Source organism: Ciconia boyciana, chromosome 6 (assembly GCF_034638445.1).
Source record: "Ciconia boyciana chromosome 6, ASM3463844v1, whole genome shotgun sequence".
Classification (NCBI taxonomy): Eukaryota; Metazoa; Chordata; class Aves; order Ciconiiformes; family Ciconiidae; genus Ciconia; species Ciconia boyciana.
In genome coordinates this window covers 12,889,158-12,910,833 of record NC_132939.1, presented here as the reverse complement: position 1 = coordinate 12,910,833, position 21,676 = coordinate 12,889,158, and the positions used below count along the sequence as shown (strand labels likewise).

Below are 21,676 nucleotides of genomic sequence, written 5' to 3'. Positions count from 1 at the left end.
GTATCAAGACAGACAGATATTTGCTAACACACAGTTACACGTCACATTAAATAATGCACAATAACATACTTCTCCTTTCTCCAAAGAGACAATAAAAAGATTTTACAAAGTTCTGTTATACATGGAACACGCTAAGGAAATGAAAATCATCTAGAATGAAGGATGTTCAGAACCCACAAAAAAGAAAGAGAGAAGACATTTTCATACCAGAACTTCACAGTTCTAAGTAAGATTAAGTTCCAAGAAGTGGATAAGAAATATGCTGATTTTTTTTCCCCTGTCTACAGTACATTAAAGTACTCTTTTTTTTTTTAAATCTAATTTCATTATAGAGATTACTATGACTCTATTCACCAAGGTTTAAATCCATTAGTTAAGCTACAGATTTCACAAATTCTCAGTTGCAGTGTTGAATCCATCTGAAGAGTTTCTGAAATTGTGACACAGCTATTTTGAAAATCTTCTAAAATGTCACCATATTCTTCAGCATTAGGTGGCTCAGCAGTGAGCGTGCACCTGTGTGACTGCATTGGAATGGTGGTATTGGCTCTACCCACAAAAATAACCCCCCCAGCAACAAAGTTGTTATCCAGGTCTACGCTCAGAAACAAATAAACCCTGTAAATCTCACAAATGTTTATGGTTTTATTTATATTCAGATAGTGGTTCTTAGAATTATTGATGACCTGATATGAAACTTAAAGCCCAGTTAATAGAGCATCTAAGTAATTCCAAAAAGGGTAATAAAGTAATTCTTTTTAAGTTCTTCTGTCACTTCATTCTAGTATTTCTTTAATTACTATTTTCCTTCTCCTATGGCAGGTTTCTCTGTCTTCAGTGGTAGAATTCTCTCTGAAGTTCTCTTGATATACAGCATTCCCTTATCTGAAGAAACTACTAAAACAATAGTCCTCAAGTAGTCCTCAAGAACAGGATGAGCAAAATAGTCAGAAACATGTAAGGGTACAATACAGAATATAAATTGCAAATTAATAAAAAAAAATTATAACAGTAGTAGATCTCATCTTGGCAATACAAATTATATATACTACATGGTTCAGAAGGTGAAAGAGAGAGGATGGGCAAAACCGGGAAGAGCAATGTCATGAAGAATTCTGAAAGTAAGGACAAGAAACCTGAACTTACTGTTCTCTGAGATAAGTCATTTCAGAGATTAAACAAAGATCCACTCTGACCAACAGGTAATGAAAATGATTGTGGAGGTGCTGGGTGCAAGTGCATTCAGAGCAGGATACTGTAAGGAACTCTTCTGCCAAATTATAAGATCCAGATACGGCATGAGCAGTGCACGAGGAAGGGGAGAGCTACAACATCTGCCTAGTAAATTCTTATTGGCAGGAGTGTTTTAAACTAACAACAAAGAGCTGAGGTGGTATTCACAAGTTCAGAAAGCCAGTGATGAATCAGAGGAAGCAAAGAAGAGGATCCTAACAAGAACTTCAACTGTAGGAACTATTATGAAGGATAAAGAAGCAGCAAGTGGGTGAAATGCAGGGATGCGGATGAAAACAAGAGTAGCAGATGCAAACTTAAATTATGGGCTTGAATCACTGGGAGAATAATAATAATGTGTATGAGTGAAGGGGAAAACCATAAGACAGGAAAGCATTTGTGACAGCCCAATTCTTTGGCCACATCCAGTTTAAATTGTTGATGAGCTATCCAGGATAGCAAGAGAAATTCACACAAAAGCAGGCAATATACACAAATATATCAGCAACTTATCTTACCATCTGTAAGCATTTGCTCTCTTCTGGAAACATAAAATAATGCTGCTCGAATCATGACAGATAATAATGCTCCAATGAAACTGAATTCAATAAAAAGAATTGTACTTTCATGCAGAAAACTAAGTTCCATTCTACTGGAATAAGGACGTAGTGATCAGGAGGTGAAGTTGAACTTACAGATATGGAAAATGCATGGGACCCTGTTACTTCAGATTTACATTCCTTCACTTTAAGGTCAGAAGCTTTACCAGAAATTTTAATTAAACCACCAGAAATTCTTTCATGGTGAAAATTCTAAATGAAGCAGTATTTCTGTAACACTGTAATCCCTCCTAGAAATAACAACAATGTAAAGAGATTGGCTATAACTAAACTAAAATTGATACAGTCAAACCAGAGTTCCACATCATTGCTAGAAAATGAGTTCAAGTGGAATCAGGAATAGTTACAAATTATGTAATCCAATGCTTGTGGGAATACAATCAAACGGTTTCCATTTATTCTAGAAGATAGTGGATCAGTCCCTCAGTTGCAGAACTAAACATTTACTACAACATTTATCTTTACTTCTTATTTTAATTGGGGGGGGGGGGGGGAACGACTTATCCTTTTTTTCCCCTGACCAAGTACTTCCTCCCACAAACCACTAAGGAAAGGATTTGCAGATTGCAAAATTCTCTTCAATGTTTCTCATGATGTTATCATTCTGGGAAAGCAAGCTTCCTCAACAGAGCAAAGTTACTACAGTAATTCATTTCCAAAATTCCCTGTAAAGATACATGTTAAAAAATCCTCTAGTTAGTCTCTCCCACTAATGTGCTAAACTGTCATATTATACTTTCCTGTTTTATTTCTTCAAGATTTTTTTTTCACCTAAAAATAGTTTTGGAAGTGAGATATGCTCTACCTGCAAAGACATAAAATCTGTTCTACAGACATCTATTATGTATCCATTCAAAACCAAAGTACACTAATTAAAATCTTAAGGATCAAAGACAACATTTTGGCATCTGTGTTTGCAAGTGATACTGCAAAACTACTCAATCATAGCTAAAAAGAATCCCCAGATTCCTGTTTTAACTTAAAAAGTACGTTTGCTTTTACAAAAATAATTTACGGAACTATAATCTTTATATGAAAGGAACTTTTAATGGATGTAATAAAAACCCTTAACTGGGAGGGTGTTTGGAAATATTGACAGAACTTTGACTATCACCTTACTATTCTCTTCCATGACCCTACTCATACTGATAAGCACCTGCCAAGTAACCACATTATCCTTCTCTCAAAATTCAATAAAATACTGCTTTTATGTCATGTCTATAAAAACTTCAGCCATAGTTAACCTACTGGTGGACAGAATCACCAACAATAATGATGACTAATATGGCTCCACAGCTTCCTTGCGGTGCCTCAAACTGCCTAGCTTCAAGTATTAATACGTATTTCAGATTCATATTGTAAGCTCTTGAGGACAAGGATCTTCATCTTCATGTTCTTTTGGACGAAAACAAGACCAGGAATTCCGGTCCATAATTAAGGCTCCTGGATTCTCCAGTAATGCAAATAATGCTAACATTTGCACTTGATAATATTGTAGAATACCCTTAATCAATCTTTTGCCTGTCAACTTGAATATGTGCAAAATGAGTAAGATCTCTGAATGAAGAATTGTTAAACAAGATGATATATGGAAAAGCAATTTACATATTAAATTAACTTAAGATTTAAAAATCTAGCCTATATTGTAAACATACTGCATGGTGTTTTAAGTTACATTAGCGTCAGAAGTCTAGGAACTGACCTCAACCTAAAGGATAAACATGTATTTTTTCCTTAAAAATATGAATCCCCTGAGAGGATTAACATTCAACCCTATCCCTGCAAAACAGGGCATGTGTATCATGCCCTTTTACACTTTTCACCAACATTACCACTCACTTTCTCCTAACAAGCCAGACTGGTATCTGGAGTTAAAAAATTACCATCTCTGCTGATATAAAGAAGCATTAGGGCTCTGATAGTGAAAGAACAGCAAAATCCAATGATGAAAGCTAATGTATGTCTTTTGATACTTACTACTTCATTTGAAGTACTGCAGAAAAAGCTTTCTTATCTCCTGTGTGATGTCCTTAAATTCATTGCTGTTTGTTTTAGAAGAGTTATGTAAAAAAATAGGAACCACTTAAAGTCTGCCTACATATATTTTCTTTTGTGGTTCAGCTTCTTCCATAGTATCCACTACACGATACAGGCATGTTCCTGCTGTTTTTTAAGCAGGCAACTTAATGTATTTCTATATTTAAGGGATTACCATTCTGAGAATGGATAAATAAGTATAGTATTGAAACCAATATTATTTAATAGAACTTCAGTCACAAAAATATTTCCATAGACTAAGATAGTGTCAGAATGGCAGAATAGAGATACAACAAGAAAATTAATGGAAGCAGACAAAACTTCTTGCCAAGACAATAAAGGAAGTCTTTCAGGATGGGAGTTTCCTAAATTAAAGCCAGCAATTCAAGAGTGGAGAATTTTAAAGTAGAAGTGATTTCATCCCAAGCACATAAGAGTAAGACAGAAACGTTTAGAAGGAAATATAGTAACTAGATACAAGAATGAAAATATTTCAGTATAGAAATCTAATGCATTACAGAAAGTCTTTCTAGCTTTATAGAAGGCTAACAGCATGCTGATGTTTGAGAATTACTTGGGCCAATCGCAGTTGTGCAGAAATACAAGTTAAGAATGAAAATTCATGTTAAATGTAAAAAAACCCCACTAATTTTGCATTTCAAAATTAATTGTATCATCCAATACCTTTATGCAATTCCCTGGTATTTACACAAATTCTAAAATAAAGACTAATATATTATCATTATTTGTTATGAAGTAACAGAGATAATGTCAGCACCAAATTTTCCCGTTTTCCATGGTATAGTTGGACCAATATTCCACTTATTCCAGCTGATACTAACTGTAAAATTTGCCTGATAAAGACATAAAAATTGAATCAACTCTTTACCCATCATCACAGATTTCCACATCAGCCTTTCGTTAGGTAGCTTCTCTGTGACTTCGTAGCTGATGCTATACAACAGAGAGCACACTTCAAATTATGATGCTTCTGTTACATAACTAACCTTGAATTGGGTCTCTCTTGGAAAAGTGTTTGATGGTAATAGTTAAAATATGATAAACTACTCTGAATTTCTCTAGTACTGCCTCTTTAATCTTCAGAGAAAGCCCTTATCCTTATACCTGGGAATCCTTCCCACACCTAACAGGCTCTGGAGTAAAGTGGTCATTTATTTAGGCATTTCAAGGAGTAAAGGCTTTCTTCCGTTGAACGTCTGTCATAACTGTTACTGAAACTTGGTAATTCATTTCAACTAGGAAAGTATACACTCAAATTAACTTCATTTTATTGTTATGCTAGGCAAAAGAGCATATATATTTCACTGTGGAAAACACTAGAATTATTTATATTGGTGTCTTAACACGGAATACTTCCAGTTTCGCATTTTATCATTAACTTCAAATCTTTTTCTTACATCACAATTTATACTCAACTTGAAGATTATTTAAAAAAGCTTAAACAAAAACCACTTCCAATAAACACAGACTAACATCTTTTTTCATCTTGAAAAGGATGCCTTTCATCTTGAAAAGGATCTACTAGGATAATTCATAAGATGACCTGAATAAATATTCTGTACTATATTCAAAAGTTTTAAGTAAAATGATTTACCAAATTTTGGTAATCTTTTAAAACACTGAATAAAGCAATTCTCTTATTTTATGTAATTCTATTTCCTTCTCAATAGAGAAAGGTATAGGCGTATGGAGTACAAATGATAAATGGGCAGACATGCAGATGAACAGCCAAACAATAGCATACCCTAAGGATTTCAGTTAGCCCTAGTCTGCAAAATATTTCTCTGATGTTTCACTGCAAGTTCTAGAATAAAATTAGCATCAGTATCCAACTGCAATTTTATTCAAAATTTGGTGGCTTACAAGCATTAAAATAAAATTAAAAAAAAAAATTCAATCCTTCCCTCCATCCCTCCCAAGAATTACATAATTTAGTCACATAAAAATCATAGAATCATAGAATCATTAAGGTCGGAAAAGACCTCTAGGATCATCTAGTCCAACTGTCAACCCAACACCTCTATGCCTACTAAACCATGTCCCGAAGCGCCACATCTACACGTTTTTTGAACTCCTCCAGGGATGGTGACTCCACCACCTCTCTGGGCAGCCTGTTCCAATGCTTGACCACCCTTTCAGTAAAGGAAATTTTTCCCAATACCAAATCTAAACCTCCCCTGGTGCAACTTGAGGCTGTTTCCTCTCGTCCTATCACTTGTTACTTGGGAGAAGAGACCGACCCCCACCTCGCTACAACCTCCTTTCAGGTAGTTGTAGAGAGTGATAAGGTCTCCCCTCAGCCTCCTTTTCTCCAGGCTAAACAACCCCAGCTCCCTCAGCCACTCCTCATAAGTCTTATTCTCCAGACCCTTCACCAGCTTCACTGCCCTTCTCTGGACACGCTCCAGCACCTCAATGTCTCTCTTGTAGTGAGGGGCCCAAAACTGAACACAGTATTGAGGTGCGGCCTCACCAGTGCTGAGTACAGGGGCACGATCACTGCCCTAGTCCTGCTGGCCACGCTATTTCTGATACAAGCCAGGATGCCATTGGCTTTCTTGGCCACCTGGGCACACTGCCAGCTCATGTTCAGCCAGCTGTCAGCCAGCACCCCCAGGTCCTTTTCTGCCAGGCAGCTTTCCAGCCGCTCTTCCTCAAGCCTGTAGCATTGCATGGGGTTCTTGTGACCCAAGTGCAGGACCTGACACTTGGCCTTGTTGAACCCCATACAACTGACCTCAGCCCATCGATGCAGCCTGTCCAGGTCCCTCTGCAGAGCCTTCCTATCCTCAAGCAGATCAACACTCCCGCACAACTTGGTGTCACCTGCAAACTTACACTCAATCCCCTCGTCCAGATCACTGATAAAGATATTAAACAGAACTGGCCCCAAAACTGAGCCCTGGGGAACACCGCTTGTGACCGGCCGCCAACTAGATTTAACTCCGTTCACCACAACTCTCTAGGCTCGCCCAGCCAGCCAGTTTTTTACCCAGTGAAGAGTACATTTGCCTAAGCCATGAGCTGCCAGCTTCTGTAGGAGAATGCTGTGGGAGACAGTGTCAAAGGCTTTACTAAAGTCCAGGTAGATAACAGCTACAGTCTTTCCCCCATCCACTAGGCGGGTCACCTGGTCGTAGAAGGAGATCAGGTTGGTCAAGCAGGACTTGCCTTTCATGAACCCGTGCTGGCTGGGCCTGACCCCCTGGTTGGCCTGCACATGCCTGCTGAGCGCACTCAAGATGAACCGCTCCATAATTTTCCCTGGTACCAAGGTCAGGCTGACAGGCCTGTAGTTCCCCGGATCCTCCTTCCGGCCCTTCTTGTAGATGGGCGTCACATTGGCAAGCCTCCAGTCGTCTGGGACCTCCCCTGTTAACCAGGACTGCTGATAAATGATGGAGAGTGGCTTGGCAAGTTCCTCAGTACTCTCAAGTGGATCCCATCTAGACCCATAGACTTGTGAGTGTCCCGGTGGTGTAGCAGGTCGTTCACTGCTTCCTCCTGGATTATGGGGGGTTTATTCTGCTCTCTGTCCCCGTCTTCCAGCTCAGGGGGCTGAATACCCTGGGAATAATTGGTCTGACTATTAAAGACTGAGGCAAAGAAGGCATTAAATACCTCAGCCTTTTCCTCATCCTCGGTGGCAATGTTCCCCCCCCGCCCCCATCCAATAAAGGAGGGAGATTCTCCTTGGCTCTCTTTTTGTTGTTAATGTATTTGTAAAAACGTTTCTTATTATCTCTTACAACAGTGGCCAGATTGAGGGGCCAAATTATGAAGCAGTCTCCAATGCATCTCACTCCGTTATGCTAAATGACAAATGTCAATTTTAATGTAATATATCCAATCTGTGAGAGTTTACTGCATTCGGGTTATTTTTGCTGAAACTAGATCAGTACTATCCAAGTGTACATCAAGCCATTACAAACAACTGACTCGGAAATCTAAATTAAATACTTGTGATTCTGAAAAAATAATACTGCTCTAGCTACTGCAATTTAAAGAAATGCTCATCTATAAAATATGGAATTCCTTTAATCATTTCTACACAGAACAAATTTTACTCTCAGAATAGTATATTTTTATTATGCCACTTCCTTTACTCAAACACAGCTGATCAGAACTGTCACTTCTGAATGCCAAACAAAAAAAATTCGTAAGTGCATTACTAGCTCCTACATAATGTGGTAGAATATCCTTGGGTATAGGAACACAGATGATCATACACAGTTTAAGCATAAAATTTTAATTATAAAATTTTGAAAAAAAATCCCCGGAAAGTGAGAAAATTGTATTATAATCTGGACATTCAGTTTCTGCAATGGTAGAGGGATGGAAGAAGGAATGTTTGATCAGACTGCCAAACATCACCTTAGTTGAAAACGGAGGGAAGATGGAGAAGTGGACTCCCACTGTGACTTGGCATGGAATAGCAGCAAGGAAGAGAGCTTTTGCTCCCTCTGCCTGTTGTCCAGCAGACAGGCTGAAACTGGTGCCTGCCATTGATCATCACTCTTGCTGCATACTAAACCTTCAAGAAATGCAGCATAGTCTACACAACGTCTTGCCACCTTGGCAAAGAGACATAATTGAAAGAGAGTACCCAAATCCTGTGAATTTGACAATGCCAAATATATGATCATCAAACTGTCTTCGTTGAAGAGTTAATAAAATGAAAATATGATTAAAATGTCCTTTTCATCTTGTCCTTTCTTCCCATGTGTAGAAAAAGACCTCTTTTCCACAGCACTAGGGAATACTACTTTTCTATTTTACACACAGAAAAAATTACCGCATACCAAATAAGCATGGGTCATCTGTACCAAAAAAAAGGAAAAATTCTTTTATCTTCATGTATAAATACATTTTATTTATACTGTTTCAATTTTAAACAAAATTCCAACAGTATTACTAATGGTAAACTAAAACCTTTTTCTAACCCAGAAGCAAAAGATGTGTTTGTTTTTCTGACATTAACAGTACACACCAAAGTCCACTGTCACTGATGAGTCACATTTTGCTAACAGCCCATGCCCAATATTTAAAATTTTTAAAAAGCATTGTGACTATTTTTTCTAGAAAAACTCAATTACTCCTCCAGGCCACAAATATGCAACCAGTACTGACTTCCTGTCTATGAATTTAATCCCGCCAGCTATGAGTTAGAGTGCGATCAAATCCTGCCTGATCAAGTTTCACAACAGATCACTCACCAGACTTAAGGAGTTGGAATTCTGGAATTTCATCAGACATCCCAAGAGCTGATAGCATGCTGCACACAGGGTGATGATTCTTGTTATTTTAATTAGATACATGTAGAAATACCCTAGACTAATCTTTACACAAGCAAAGACATTAAGACAAGACCTGTTAGATCATGCAAGCTTGTTCCTTTCTACACATTTTTTACTGTTTTCCCAAGAATAATTTAAAATACCTCAAGGCTAGAGCACCGACTTCTTCATGAGAACACTGTTCCAGAATCTTACCAACATCACCTCTAGGAGTATGTTTCTCTTACTACTCAGTTTCTTGGTTTCATCTGCTGGACTCACACAAAAACACATCTTTCTCATTATTTATACACCTCAAACACTTAGTGTCTGCACTGTGTGTGGCCACGTACAGTAAAGCTATTTAGGAAGAACAGGTAATTGTTTCATTAGTGCTCTGCTTTGTGTTAGGTAAATAAAAAGAAACTTAACACTTCATATACACAATAGTCCTTTCACAAAGGAACTGTGATGTTGCCTAACTTCTATTTATTATTTCAATTGAAGCAACAGGAATTATATTAACAATAAAATGTTGTGACATGAAATCCCATCAAAATTTCTCATCAAAATGCTATAGCAAACATAGATGGTAAAATATGTATTTGACTGATATAACTCTACAACATTTTTAGATTTACTACAAGCTTTCTCACTGATAACTCAATTTGGAATACCACTTGTGCAGTAATACCAATGCACACACAATGAAAACCTGTGTCACTATTAGATTCACAATTCCCGTCTATTCCTGGCTACCAAGAACACTATGCAGTATCAAAACGGCTGGGTGAAATAATGTTTAATATGCTGCTGGCATTAAACATGGTACTCTGATAACAGAAACATTAATAAAAACAAATACATACTGTGAAGCACTACTTCACCATTTCTTGGAAAGCATAAACACAATCACACTTATGGCAGAGGTAAGAGAGTTCTGTGTGTTGAAGCAACAGTATTGGAATACCTGTGCTCTGCCTACAGAAAAATGAAATGCAGCTTGAAACGTGTGTGTGCGCATGCATGTGTGTGTAAACTACACTGTAGATGGTAATTAAATAAAATTGACAAGTAACTCAGCAGGAAAGGCCATGACATAGTCTGACAGTGCAAACATACCAGTTTTCCTGAAGGTATTTTAATAAAAAACAAATAATCCCCCAAAAGACCTTAATTTTAGTTTGTACATTCCTCTGGACTTAGAGACAGAACAGCAATACACTGTGTTAAGCAACAAAACTTTAATCATTCTATCTAAGATTTCGGTAAAGGAAAACCCAGTGAAAAGAGAACTTACAAACTGTTAATACATTAGAAAGCAGGAAGCTCAAGGGAGAAAAGTAAAGCAGCAGGATTTAATATTATTTCTCCTCAAAACAGGGGAAGAGGAACATTAGTTTAGTGTAACTCTAGAGCAGGAATCCCTCCAAAGGGTTATAGAGATGTTAACAGGGTGGAAAAATGACACCCATTTTTCTTAATTTAAGAATACTGATACAGAATGTTGTTTCTACACAGGTTCATGCCACGTAGAACATACTCACTCTAGTCTAGGATACAATTTTGAAAACCTCTAGAGAAGCTGAAAAATGCTCCAAAAAGTTTAATTTTTACTCAAATTCCAAACGGAACTTTAAACTGTTAATCTTAATTTTAACTGATCGCTGCAAAGTTTGTCTACTGATCTTATGTTCTGAACAATACATCAGTTTGTGTTTAGTATGAATAGTTTCATACCAAAATATGTACTTTTGCCAAAGAATTGTATCTAATGGGACATACCAAAGGGGGCCATCACTGAACCTGAGGATTAGATCCGGGAAAAACAAAATTCTTTTTCTATTATGCATTAACAGCTGGCTTTTGCAAGTTAACAGTCAGGTTACTTTAATTTTTAATTCAGGTCTGGAACATTAAAAAAATCATCACTCTTCTTACATCCAGGGAGTCACAGTTTCCTGAGTATATAGCTTTAGAGTTAAATAGTAAGTATGGGACTATGTTATTACACAAAAGACTTCAGACAACTTTTTGTGAGAGAAATGGTGTGAGATCTTGGTACTCTACCAAAAATACAAGTGCGTAGAAGAAATTACTTAAAGATATTCTATATTCTATCCAGCTTTTTGCTCTCCTTGATTGTGAAATTAAAACTTATTTAAGCTTATTTCAACACTCACGATACTTCATGCAAAAAAAAGTATTTTTTTACTGCTACTTTTTTCCCCCCTACTTGATCAAACTTTACCGAATGAGGAATCTAACCAAACTCCCCAAAATACTCTCTGTACCTCTCAAGGTAAAGAGCTATGTGGACTGTCTTGGCCATTTTTATTAGAAGAACTAAAAGTCAGAAAATAAAACTAAAGTCAATCTTTCTTCATAATATAGGATTAATACAGTAGCAAGAATAAAATAGGGAAATGGAAAATCTCTATAGCTCATTATCTCTTTCTCCAAATTAAGTATTAGTGGCAGCAACAAATGAGAAACAACTCACAATTCTGCTAGTCAAGGACTCAAAAGAGAGAGAACAGAAAAAGATGAACTTGTAATTAAAGATGGGAGAAAGTTTATTTGCTGGGATTGAAAAATTTAATGTCTTACCATGCTAGCTTATGTAAGAGAATGAAAATACTCTGTTAGACTCTTTCCAGAAAGCAGTCTTGGAGTATTATGTACAGCTCTAAAATAAAGCCCATTTAAATAAAACTTTTTCATAGTTCAAACGATTAGAAGAGAGAAAATCTACCACTTTATGGTCTATATATGTAGTAAATACTGGCTTAAATAGGAGATTTCAAGAAACTTCCTACGCATATGACTGTCAAAATTGCTCTTGTCTTCAGCAAATGTTTCTGTGTTCTATGACTGGTAAAGCTCCAAATTTTTTGTTCTAAAATCTACATCACAGAATCTATTTGTAGTTTAAAACAACCAGAAATTATTCAATTAGAATGCATAGTTTAAATGAAAAAGCACTTATTGATTTCTCAGCTTATTGTTGCAGAAATCTTAGTTTCTGTTCAGCTAAAATAGGAAACCCTTTGCATTTTATTTATGGCTACTCATAAATGCCTCATACACCATCTGAAGGATGGAAGGTTATATTTTTCTTAATTTCTATCACATGTTATTAATGTCTAGCTAGACTGTCACAGTAACTACTGTTTTGCAATATCATGACGTACCAATTACCAACGATTAACACTTATTTCCCAAACTGGGTTGTATAACAATATTCACATTAAACAAAGATTATTTAATATTGCAAGCAAGTCTATGTTCTGAACTTATCTCCTCAGATATGTACATCCTTAAAAGTGGCACTTGAGCTAACCAGAATTGGTGAAAATGCTACTGTACTGGGACATTGAAATAACTACAGCCATACTACAAAAGTTCCACTTTTGAAATAATTGCTTGCAGAATTTGCATTATTTACATTTTCATACTTACTATCATATTACATTTTATCACTACCAAACACTATGCAAAAAAAGGAAAAAAAAAACAACACAAGAAATTGAAAACAAATATACAGTTAAAACAAGCCATTCATAATATTCTCCAAAGTTAACAACTACACAGACTGAAAACTTCACAGGTACTTTTCGGCCAATGCTTAACATGCCAAATTAAACAAAAAAGTACTCCAATAATCAGTTTTTATACACTAACATTAGAAATTATTATTTTCAGTTATTTTAGTGACTAGTTATAATTCAATTATAATTCTCTAACCCATCATATAAGCCTGCATTTAGTTCTGGGTAAATTTATCATAATCATCATCGCCCAACATCAATAAGTGTAATTCTAGAGCAATGTCCATAATAGCCTATTAAAAGACTTCCATTGACATCAATCAATTTTAGAATGAACCTTCCTACCTGCCATGCATCTCCCTGTCATCACTTTCTTCATTTTAACAATGTACGTAATGTAAAAACTACAAAACAGGAGTGGTTTTCAACAAAAACTTACCCTATAAAAAGCAGTCGTCAGGGGTAGCAACGCTGCAGCAATGCTATATTCTTCTGAAGATGAACAGTCCTTCAAGAAAAACATACAAAGAAAATAAGCAAAACCATTTTCCACATTATGCATTATAATTTCATTTCTGCCTTATGGAGTCCCTCTGATATCCTTCCTATACACAATGTAACTTTTAATCACTTCATATCATGTAAGAATAACATATATTTATGTGTGTGCATGTGTGTGTACATATACATATCTTCCCTTGATTTTTGCTAGATAGGCATTAGCAGCTTTCTCACTCCCATGTCTGAAATACAATTTCACCAACACAGTTTACATACAAAAAGGAAAGTATTCCTCATTTAGGAAACAAAAAGGTAGCTTGCTTCTATATGGGCCAGCAGCAAATCTGACTAAAATGGAAGTGATGTGATGACCAAAAAATGTACTTTCAAAAAGTTTACACAAAGAAATTGACATTTATTTAATATGAAACAATCACCTCCACAGCCTCTACAAAAGCTTGGCACAAGGTTAACTTTAAAAGATGAACACCCATTCTCTTCACAGTCTCAGAATGCCTCATTCAACAGTCAAGTGTGCCATTCGTGTCTCTCTAGGCTGAAAAGGGTATGCCAAAGTAAATCAACTAATAATTGCACTGATGAAAATAGTGATTTTATTACAGAAGTCTTTTAAAAGAAACCAGAATTGGAATGTAACTTAATATCTAAAAAACAAACTACTTGAATTTTTAAGACTTTTTTTAAAAACATAGAACAAAAAATACTCAACAAGAGTTACAAAAGATACTTTTTTTTTTTTTTTAAGTGACTAGATTTTTTTCATTAGCTCTTTTTGCCAACACTGAAGAACACAGTAATGCACATAGTTCTACCAGACAAATGTATCACCATTCTGCCCCTGGATGATGAATGGCAAAACAACATTTCCATTCGAACAATTCATTTCAATATTTTTAACATTCATTCATACAACAGGCACCCTCCAACTCAAACCACACTCCTATTAACTATCTGTAACACCTGACCAAATTCCAAAATTGAAGTATCTCAAGTGTTCTTCTGCCAGACTTTTCATTTATGCCTTCATATCATATCAGAGTTCTCTAAACCACAGCAGCTAGCAAAAACTGGGCACCAGACAACTGTGATAGCAGAAATATAAAATCTGCATTACAGGAACAATCATGTTAAGGCTCATTAGGAAGTTATTTGTATTCATCTCACTCTTCTTTCTTAAATGGCTGCTGAGCGATTATGGACTGCAGGTTTAAAACAGACCAAAAAACTCACCACAAGACTATTTTGCTTCTCATTACTTTAAAAGTCCATTTCAACCTTTGTGATTTTCCATTATCAAATACTTCATCTTCTATTACTTTAATCAAGCTCACCTACACAGAATACCAATGTCCATACACAGTTAAATATAGTAGCATTTAGAAAACTACTTACATATGTATTCTAAAAAGGTGTACAACAAGTTCATAGATGTGAAGCTTTATTTCTGCAGAGTTATTGAAGGTTTTAACATGCCTAACTCTGCATGTATGCATGTATGCTAACTGCGCGTGGAAAACAAAAGGTGTGCAAGTGCTCACACTTCATAACACATTCCAATCTGGTAGAGGAAAACAGTAAGAAAAGTGGACACTGAGAAACTCAATATATCTTCTAATGATGCCTTTCAGTATTGTGACACGTATATAAAAAAACAAATTAGTTTGTAAGATGTCAGAACAGTAAGAGTAATGGATATAGCCGCAGCTGCTTTTCATTTTCAATTTCTGCATTGTTTCCTATTGTTATCCACATTTTTAACCCCCATTCGGAATTTAGCACGTATTTGTAGTTTAATATAAAGATATGATAAATATCGTTAGTATTTTTTCACTTAATCAGAAAACTTCCCAGTTAAAATGAGACTTTACAACTTTTAGGAATGCTCAACGGTTTTCAGAGAAATACACATCTTATTTCTGCATGTGCTTATTTATAAACCAGGTATAAAATGATCCATCCTCATTGTTTCAAGTTATCTACTTAATCCCTTAGCTCAAATTATCTGTAAGAGCTTTGGCTTTTACCCAAAATATATATAAAAATATCTTTATAAAAACTGAGCAATGTATCTTCACCTAGAGAGCATTCAATATTCCAAGAGCTAACATATGTCTCAAAGATATATATCATCACCACATAAACAACACAGTAGATTATTTTTCCATTCCTTCTTGCAAGTATGAAATTCTCCACATATTCTATGTCAGCAGTACCCCCTGGACTTGTAGTATGGAAGTATTATCTCTCCATATTTTTTTTCTCCAGCATATGACAAGAAATGTAACATTATCTCTGTTAGGAATAAAGTATAATACTGCTCTTTTAAGAACAGTGAAATTAATTAACTGTTTATCTGCTTTGTAGCTGCAAGACAGAATGCCATAGTTAACAGAGATCTTGCACTGAAATCTTAGCTTCTTGATTTTACAGGCAAACCAAAGTACTGGAAATGTCATATATGCGTTGTATGCAATTAATTTAGACTCCTGAAACAAAGCAATCCAGCTGCCTTATATATAATAATGTCTTTACCAGTTGTGAAAAATATCTCTTACTACTGCTACAGAAGGAGACAAATCAAATACCATAAAATAATTAAAGCTGTTCCCCCTAATTTGCACAAAATGAAGCTGAAACATATCTGGGGAACAAAAATTATTATCAGCAAATTAATTTCCTAAAAACAATGTCTTACAACAGTGAAATATGGACTTCCACCATGCCATGTGCAGAGTACTGCTTTGAATCCATGCCTAATTGAGTGAAGACCTGGCACATTGTTCTGGCCATACTGATCGTATATTCAGATTGTTGTTGAACTCTGTGGCAGATTGGAAGTGTTACGGGAATTCATGCACATTTAAAATAGTTTTGCTATACTGAATTGACAAGTGAATAATAAAATGAGAATGTTTTTCCCTACATTACTTACTTTGATAATACATGTGATTTACTTTTATGTTCCACTCAGATTAACTATGCAGCAAAACTTTGGTGGTTAGATACTGTCATTACATTGCAGAACTGCCAGCTAGGAAGTTACAGATTTTGACCACTTGGATGGACGCATGGGACTGCTAGTATCTGGTGATGCACCGATGGCTTTTGGAATCTGGTAGGTGGCTTAGGTTTCTGGTACTGGGGAGGAGAGGCAACTCCTCCTCCCTCTTGACTTCAGAACAAGTACTGATCTGAACTTGTGTTTGGAAAACAATGTTATGTATGTCATCATTAAGTTGAGATGCCCTCCACAATCTGATCCTAGTGATGAACAGCTAAGAAAAGCCACCCCAGGTAAAGGTTCCTCCTTGATCTGCTACTGAAGGTGCAGGCCCAGATTCAGCAACACCCTTAAGCACCCTTTGATGTTCCACTGACTAAAAGAGCAAGCCGAAGTCAGTGAAACACAGTGACAGTTAAGCACAAGCTTACATACCTTCTTGAACAGGCTGCAGTAAATAACAAATGATACTTAGGGATTTCTACTTTCTCTTAGTCACATGATAAAAATCTAGGAGATATTAAATGTCTGATAACATTTGGAGTGCAATTTTATTTTTAAATCCATCTTGATAGTCTCTCTCCTTAATTGCTAGCTGATACAGTATGTTTCCTGTGTTAAACCACATTCTGCTTTGGGCAGTAAGCTTTTCAGACAGACACCACATTTTTAATAATCTGCAGAAATTTGAGTATGCTGAAAACTTGAGACCCAATTTTGCTTTGCATTCAGCAGCATGATAAATAAATGGAACTACCTGCAGGCCTGACTATTTCATGAAATGAACGTAACGTGCACTGAATGCATTCAAACTAAAAAGCTAAACATGACAGCTCTTGATCCATACTTTTTTGGCAGTGTAGTATGATGCATGTATGCTCTATTAAAAATACTGCTAAAGTAACCCTCAACTCTGCATTGTCCCCCTTGAGAAGTATTGAATGCTGTCAATTTTCATGAAGACCAAGAGCATTCATCACCATGCAGCACTAAGCTCATAATGAATCAAGAAAAAAATGCTAGAAACGTTAGTCTCATATGTGTTTTTAAAGCTCTAAGACAAGAATTATTAAGTCAGCATGTGTAAGGTAACCATAAACTATGTGCAGTACATTGGCTACAAATTCAACAGACTATTTCAGTGGTGCCAGGATTTAATCCTTATTGTTACAGATATATTACGTGGGTAGAGTTTTACTGAATCACAGAATTTTTATTGTTGATGCAGTTTGTGTTTTGGAAATACAAACTGTCAAACCTAACGCACAAGACTATTCTTTCTGTCTAAAGTAGTAAGAGAATTCAGCAGTCCAGTTTAGGTAAAATGCTTTGTTTGTTAAAAGGAATAGGGATTCTCCATGTAGAACTGCAATGTAATTAAAAACTAGAATTGAATTTTAATGAGCCAATTTTAGAAAAATCATTTTCATTAGATAAGCTGAATAAAGTTTATGTGTCCATATATAAATACAATATTAATGCAATTGAACTATTAAAAGTAGTACTTCTTATCAAAGAAAACCTATTCCATTTAAAAGTTCTGATTTTGATAAGGATATATACAGCCTTTCAAAATTATTAACTCACAAACCCCTTATTCCTTCATAAATGACCTTAGCACATTTTACATGTTACTCTAACACAAGCTTTTAATTTAATTTTTTATCTACTTAAACACTGTTGCAGCGATTCTCAGTAAATAAAAACAAAAATGTACACTCTTATTTGTCTATTGTTTGCAGGTTTAACATTGACTAGAATCACAGTTTGGGCTTTTGAGGAGCAACTTCTCAGATTGCTACCTGGTCACTATCTGATTGCAGTAATTCAACTCAAAGACCATATTAGACAGACTTCACCTGTACTCTGAATTATGTCAGATGTAATACTTCCTTCATCTTCTATGGCCATTATGTTCATACTGCAAACGCAGAAGACAAAGGAACTGCACCCAACCCAGAAGAATCCTCACCATCTGTTTTGACTTTGTGGTCTTTCTGCCTGACTAGGAGCCTTCATAATGACCACTTCATTAAGGAACCTATCATGTCAGCAATAGGATGAAAGATGCTGTAAGGTCTGTCATTCCAGGTAGCAGGAGATCCTACTCCATTTTAGAAGGATTTTACTTCCTGAAGAGCTTCATATTTGTCTTTACCTGGCCCTGAATTCTCACAGGTTTGTCTGTCTTTGAAACAGCGGTATAAAGGACAGAATTCAATTGATGCAATTTAGATGGAATTACACAAGCACATAATGTTAATTGATTTTTAAGTCGCCTTTTGCTTTACTCTGCATGTTCATGAGTTAACAAATGCAGCACATTTTCTCTATGCAGCTCTGTTGTACTTCTGATCTCACAGCAAGCCAAAACAAGAAACGACATTTTACTCAAAGAAGAGCTGTTGAGTCCCCCCCCACCCCTTCTTTCTCAATAAATACATTTCCGTCTAGGGTTGAGATTAGTCATTTCCTCCTCCTCGTAACAAATTATGTTTAGGAAATCAGGAACCTCAATTTTTATGTGCATAAATTACACATTCTTCACTGTATTTTTACTGTACCCCAAAAGCGTAAAAACATTTAACTTTTTTTTGCAAGATACTGATAAACACAAGAATGCCATCCCTTGCGTCTAAGCACATCTGAGTTTCTTTAACAGAAATGCCATGCGTGTTTCTGAATACTGTCATGAGGCCCATGGCAATAAAGTTCAACATACTCAGGCTGTAATCTTCTCCCAAGGAAATGGTTGGGATGCCAAGATGCCTTTTGACTTTTATTTCACAGCAGGGCTTCATTCACAGTGACTCTGTCCAAACCTTAAACTACACCAGCTGTGATACAAGGTCCTGCACAGTAATTTGTAAAAAGTATTTGACAAACAACATTCAAATGATAGAATACATTGCAATTCATAACAAAACAGTGATCCATATCCATTAACTACTCAGTTGGAAAGGGGCGATTAATTCACAATGCACCTACAGGCTGCAGTGTACTCCTAAAGCCCTGGTAGACCAAAGCACTTATGCAGTGATTGCAAAACATAAATACAGGATACTTTGTAAACCATTTTACAGACAGCCTGGTTAATTGAGTTAAGGAACAACAGAAAAATGCTTAAAATATTAGAAGAACTATTAAAATAGATGCAGTATTCTAGTATAGTCCAGTTATCTATTAGCGAATCAGTTCACAAGTCCACAGCACACATTCTTATGCATTCTAGCATTCATTCGGTGCGCAGCAGCATCTCTTCTAAAGTATAACCAAAGTCACAAACTTTCAAACATGTAAGAATACATGCATCTTGCTTAATTTAATTTTACTGTTCTTCTCTAAGTTTCATGCAATTTTCTAATTTAATATACTTTTAATAAAAATGTACCACATCATCAGTACACATTCTATACAATTTTTACAATTTAACAGGAATTAACACCTTTTTTAAAAAAAAATTAGATTTCTATGGGTATGTAAAGTGATTCACTGAAAAATCAGTTTTTCACTTTAGAAAAATATTGTTTGGATAGAAGTGGAATTTTACATCTGTCTTCTGAAATGCAGAGAGTCAACACTCGGCTCAAATCAATTACCAAAAGATTCTGGGTCTAGCTCACTATGGAGAAATTGAACAAACAATGGCTGATGAAATGTGACTTGGAAGTAGGGCTCACTGAAAATTTTCCATTGAATATCATGTGATGGCAAGATAATTTTTTATTTATGCTAAAAACTCTTACTGACATCATCTTAGAAAAGAGAACTTCTAAACCCCAAAGTTCTCCCCTTGGGAGACTTAGTCTTTTATAGATACTTTGTCAACCATAACTGATTTTCTGGAGAAACAGAAATAAAACCTTGTGCAACACCTCAAAGAAGGCAAGGAACAGGTACGGGGGATCTACAGGCTGGCCTGTAGGGAGCAAGTCCTCATAGAAGGCATTTCCAGAAACATGAAGAACAAGAAAGTGATTGAGAACAGAAACCACAGACTGACCAAGGGCAAATGGATCAACCTCTACGATGCAATAACAAGCTCTGTAGCTGAGGAAAGCACAGCACGTCTCATTTACTTTGGCTTTAAGAGGGCTTTTAACACAGGCTCCTTTGGTATCCTTGTAGGCAAGCTGAGGAGATATGGTCTAGATGAAAGACGGGAAAACTGATTGCCCCGTCAGACTCAAAAGACAGTGGACAATGGTTCCAAGTTTAACAGGCAGGTGGTTATGAGTCATGTTTTCAGAGTTGATACCGTGGCAAACACCACCTAATGTTTTCATTAACAACCTGTAAAATGGCATGAAATGCATCTTCATCAAATTTCTGGATGACACCAAATTTGGGGGAGTGGCAAATACGCTGGAGGGCACGACTGCTACTAACTGGTATCACAGTCTGTCAGGAACAGACTGACAAGAACCTCCTGAACTTCAACAAAGACAAATGCAAAGTTCTGCACAAGGGACAGGGTAACTCCATGCAAAACATAAGCTGCATATGAACAGCACCTGGAACCATGTGCTGTGTTATACAAGTCAAAACAAGACCATGCTCTAAAATTCAGAAAAAGGTGCAAAATGAATTACCTTGTTTTGTTGCTGTTTGCAGATATCAGCAAACTCTGTACAGTATAGACAGCTCCAAGGAATCGGTAAAATAGATAATATTGCAGTTGAATTGAACAGGGACTCAACATGAGATGAAATGGAAATATTATGAAATACCTTGATGTCAGGAAAAAAGCATTATAAGAATAGCAACAGGCAGAAGAAGGGAACAGATTTACAGTAGCGATACTAAGTTTCTCAAAGAAACACGTGAGGTAAAGAGTAAATAATTGGAAACAATGCGTAAGACTGATGGGAGATAGGAGGAGGAAGAATATAATGTACCAAGTCAAAAATGTTAAAAACGTTAGTCTCACCAAGAGATATACTCATAGCAGGGGCAAAAGAACAAAACAATTAGAGAGTTTAAGGATCTCATCCAAGAGATGGAAACTGTCAGGAGAGTGCAGAACTGAAAGAAGCCCAGAAGAACTAAATAAGTATATAAATGGAAAACACTGTGCTCTACCAGCACAGAAAAAAAACTATTGGGGAGAAAGCTGATGCCTTTTTAAAAAAAAAAAAAAAAAAAAATATATATATATACACACACATCCCCCGCCAAATGCATCTACAGGGTTCTGGCAAGTGCCCCTGGGAACCGAAGTACATGTTTGTGTGGATGCAACACTGCCTCTAGGAGACGCACTTTTTCACAAACTGACAAAACTAGAGTCTCTTTTCAATATGTATTTGACATCTTGTTGCCGGACAGCTTCAGTTTTTCTACATCAACCTTGATACTACTGAGAAGCTTTGCAACAGTTTTGGCAGCGGCACCACTTAGTCTGTGTACAGCTGC

At 36.2% G+C, this 21,676-nt stretch overlaps 1 protein-coding gene across 8 annotated transcripts in view; it reads right to left on the bottom strand.

Annotated features, from left to right (window-relative positions):
• SBF2 (SET binding factor 2) overlaps window positions 1-21,676 on the bottom strand; it is a 287,512-nt gene that overhangs the window by 65,854 nt on the left and 199,982 nt on the right. For all 8 annotated transcript variants that reach the window (XM_072863651.1, XM_072863648.1, XM_072863649.1 and 5 more), the window contains one exon: window positions 13,178-13,246. In XM_072863651.1, the coding sequence (XP_072719752.1) occupies window positions 13,178-13,246 (69 nt within the window). The remainder of the gene's footprint in view (window positions 1-13,177; window positions 13,247-21,676) is intronic.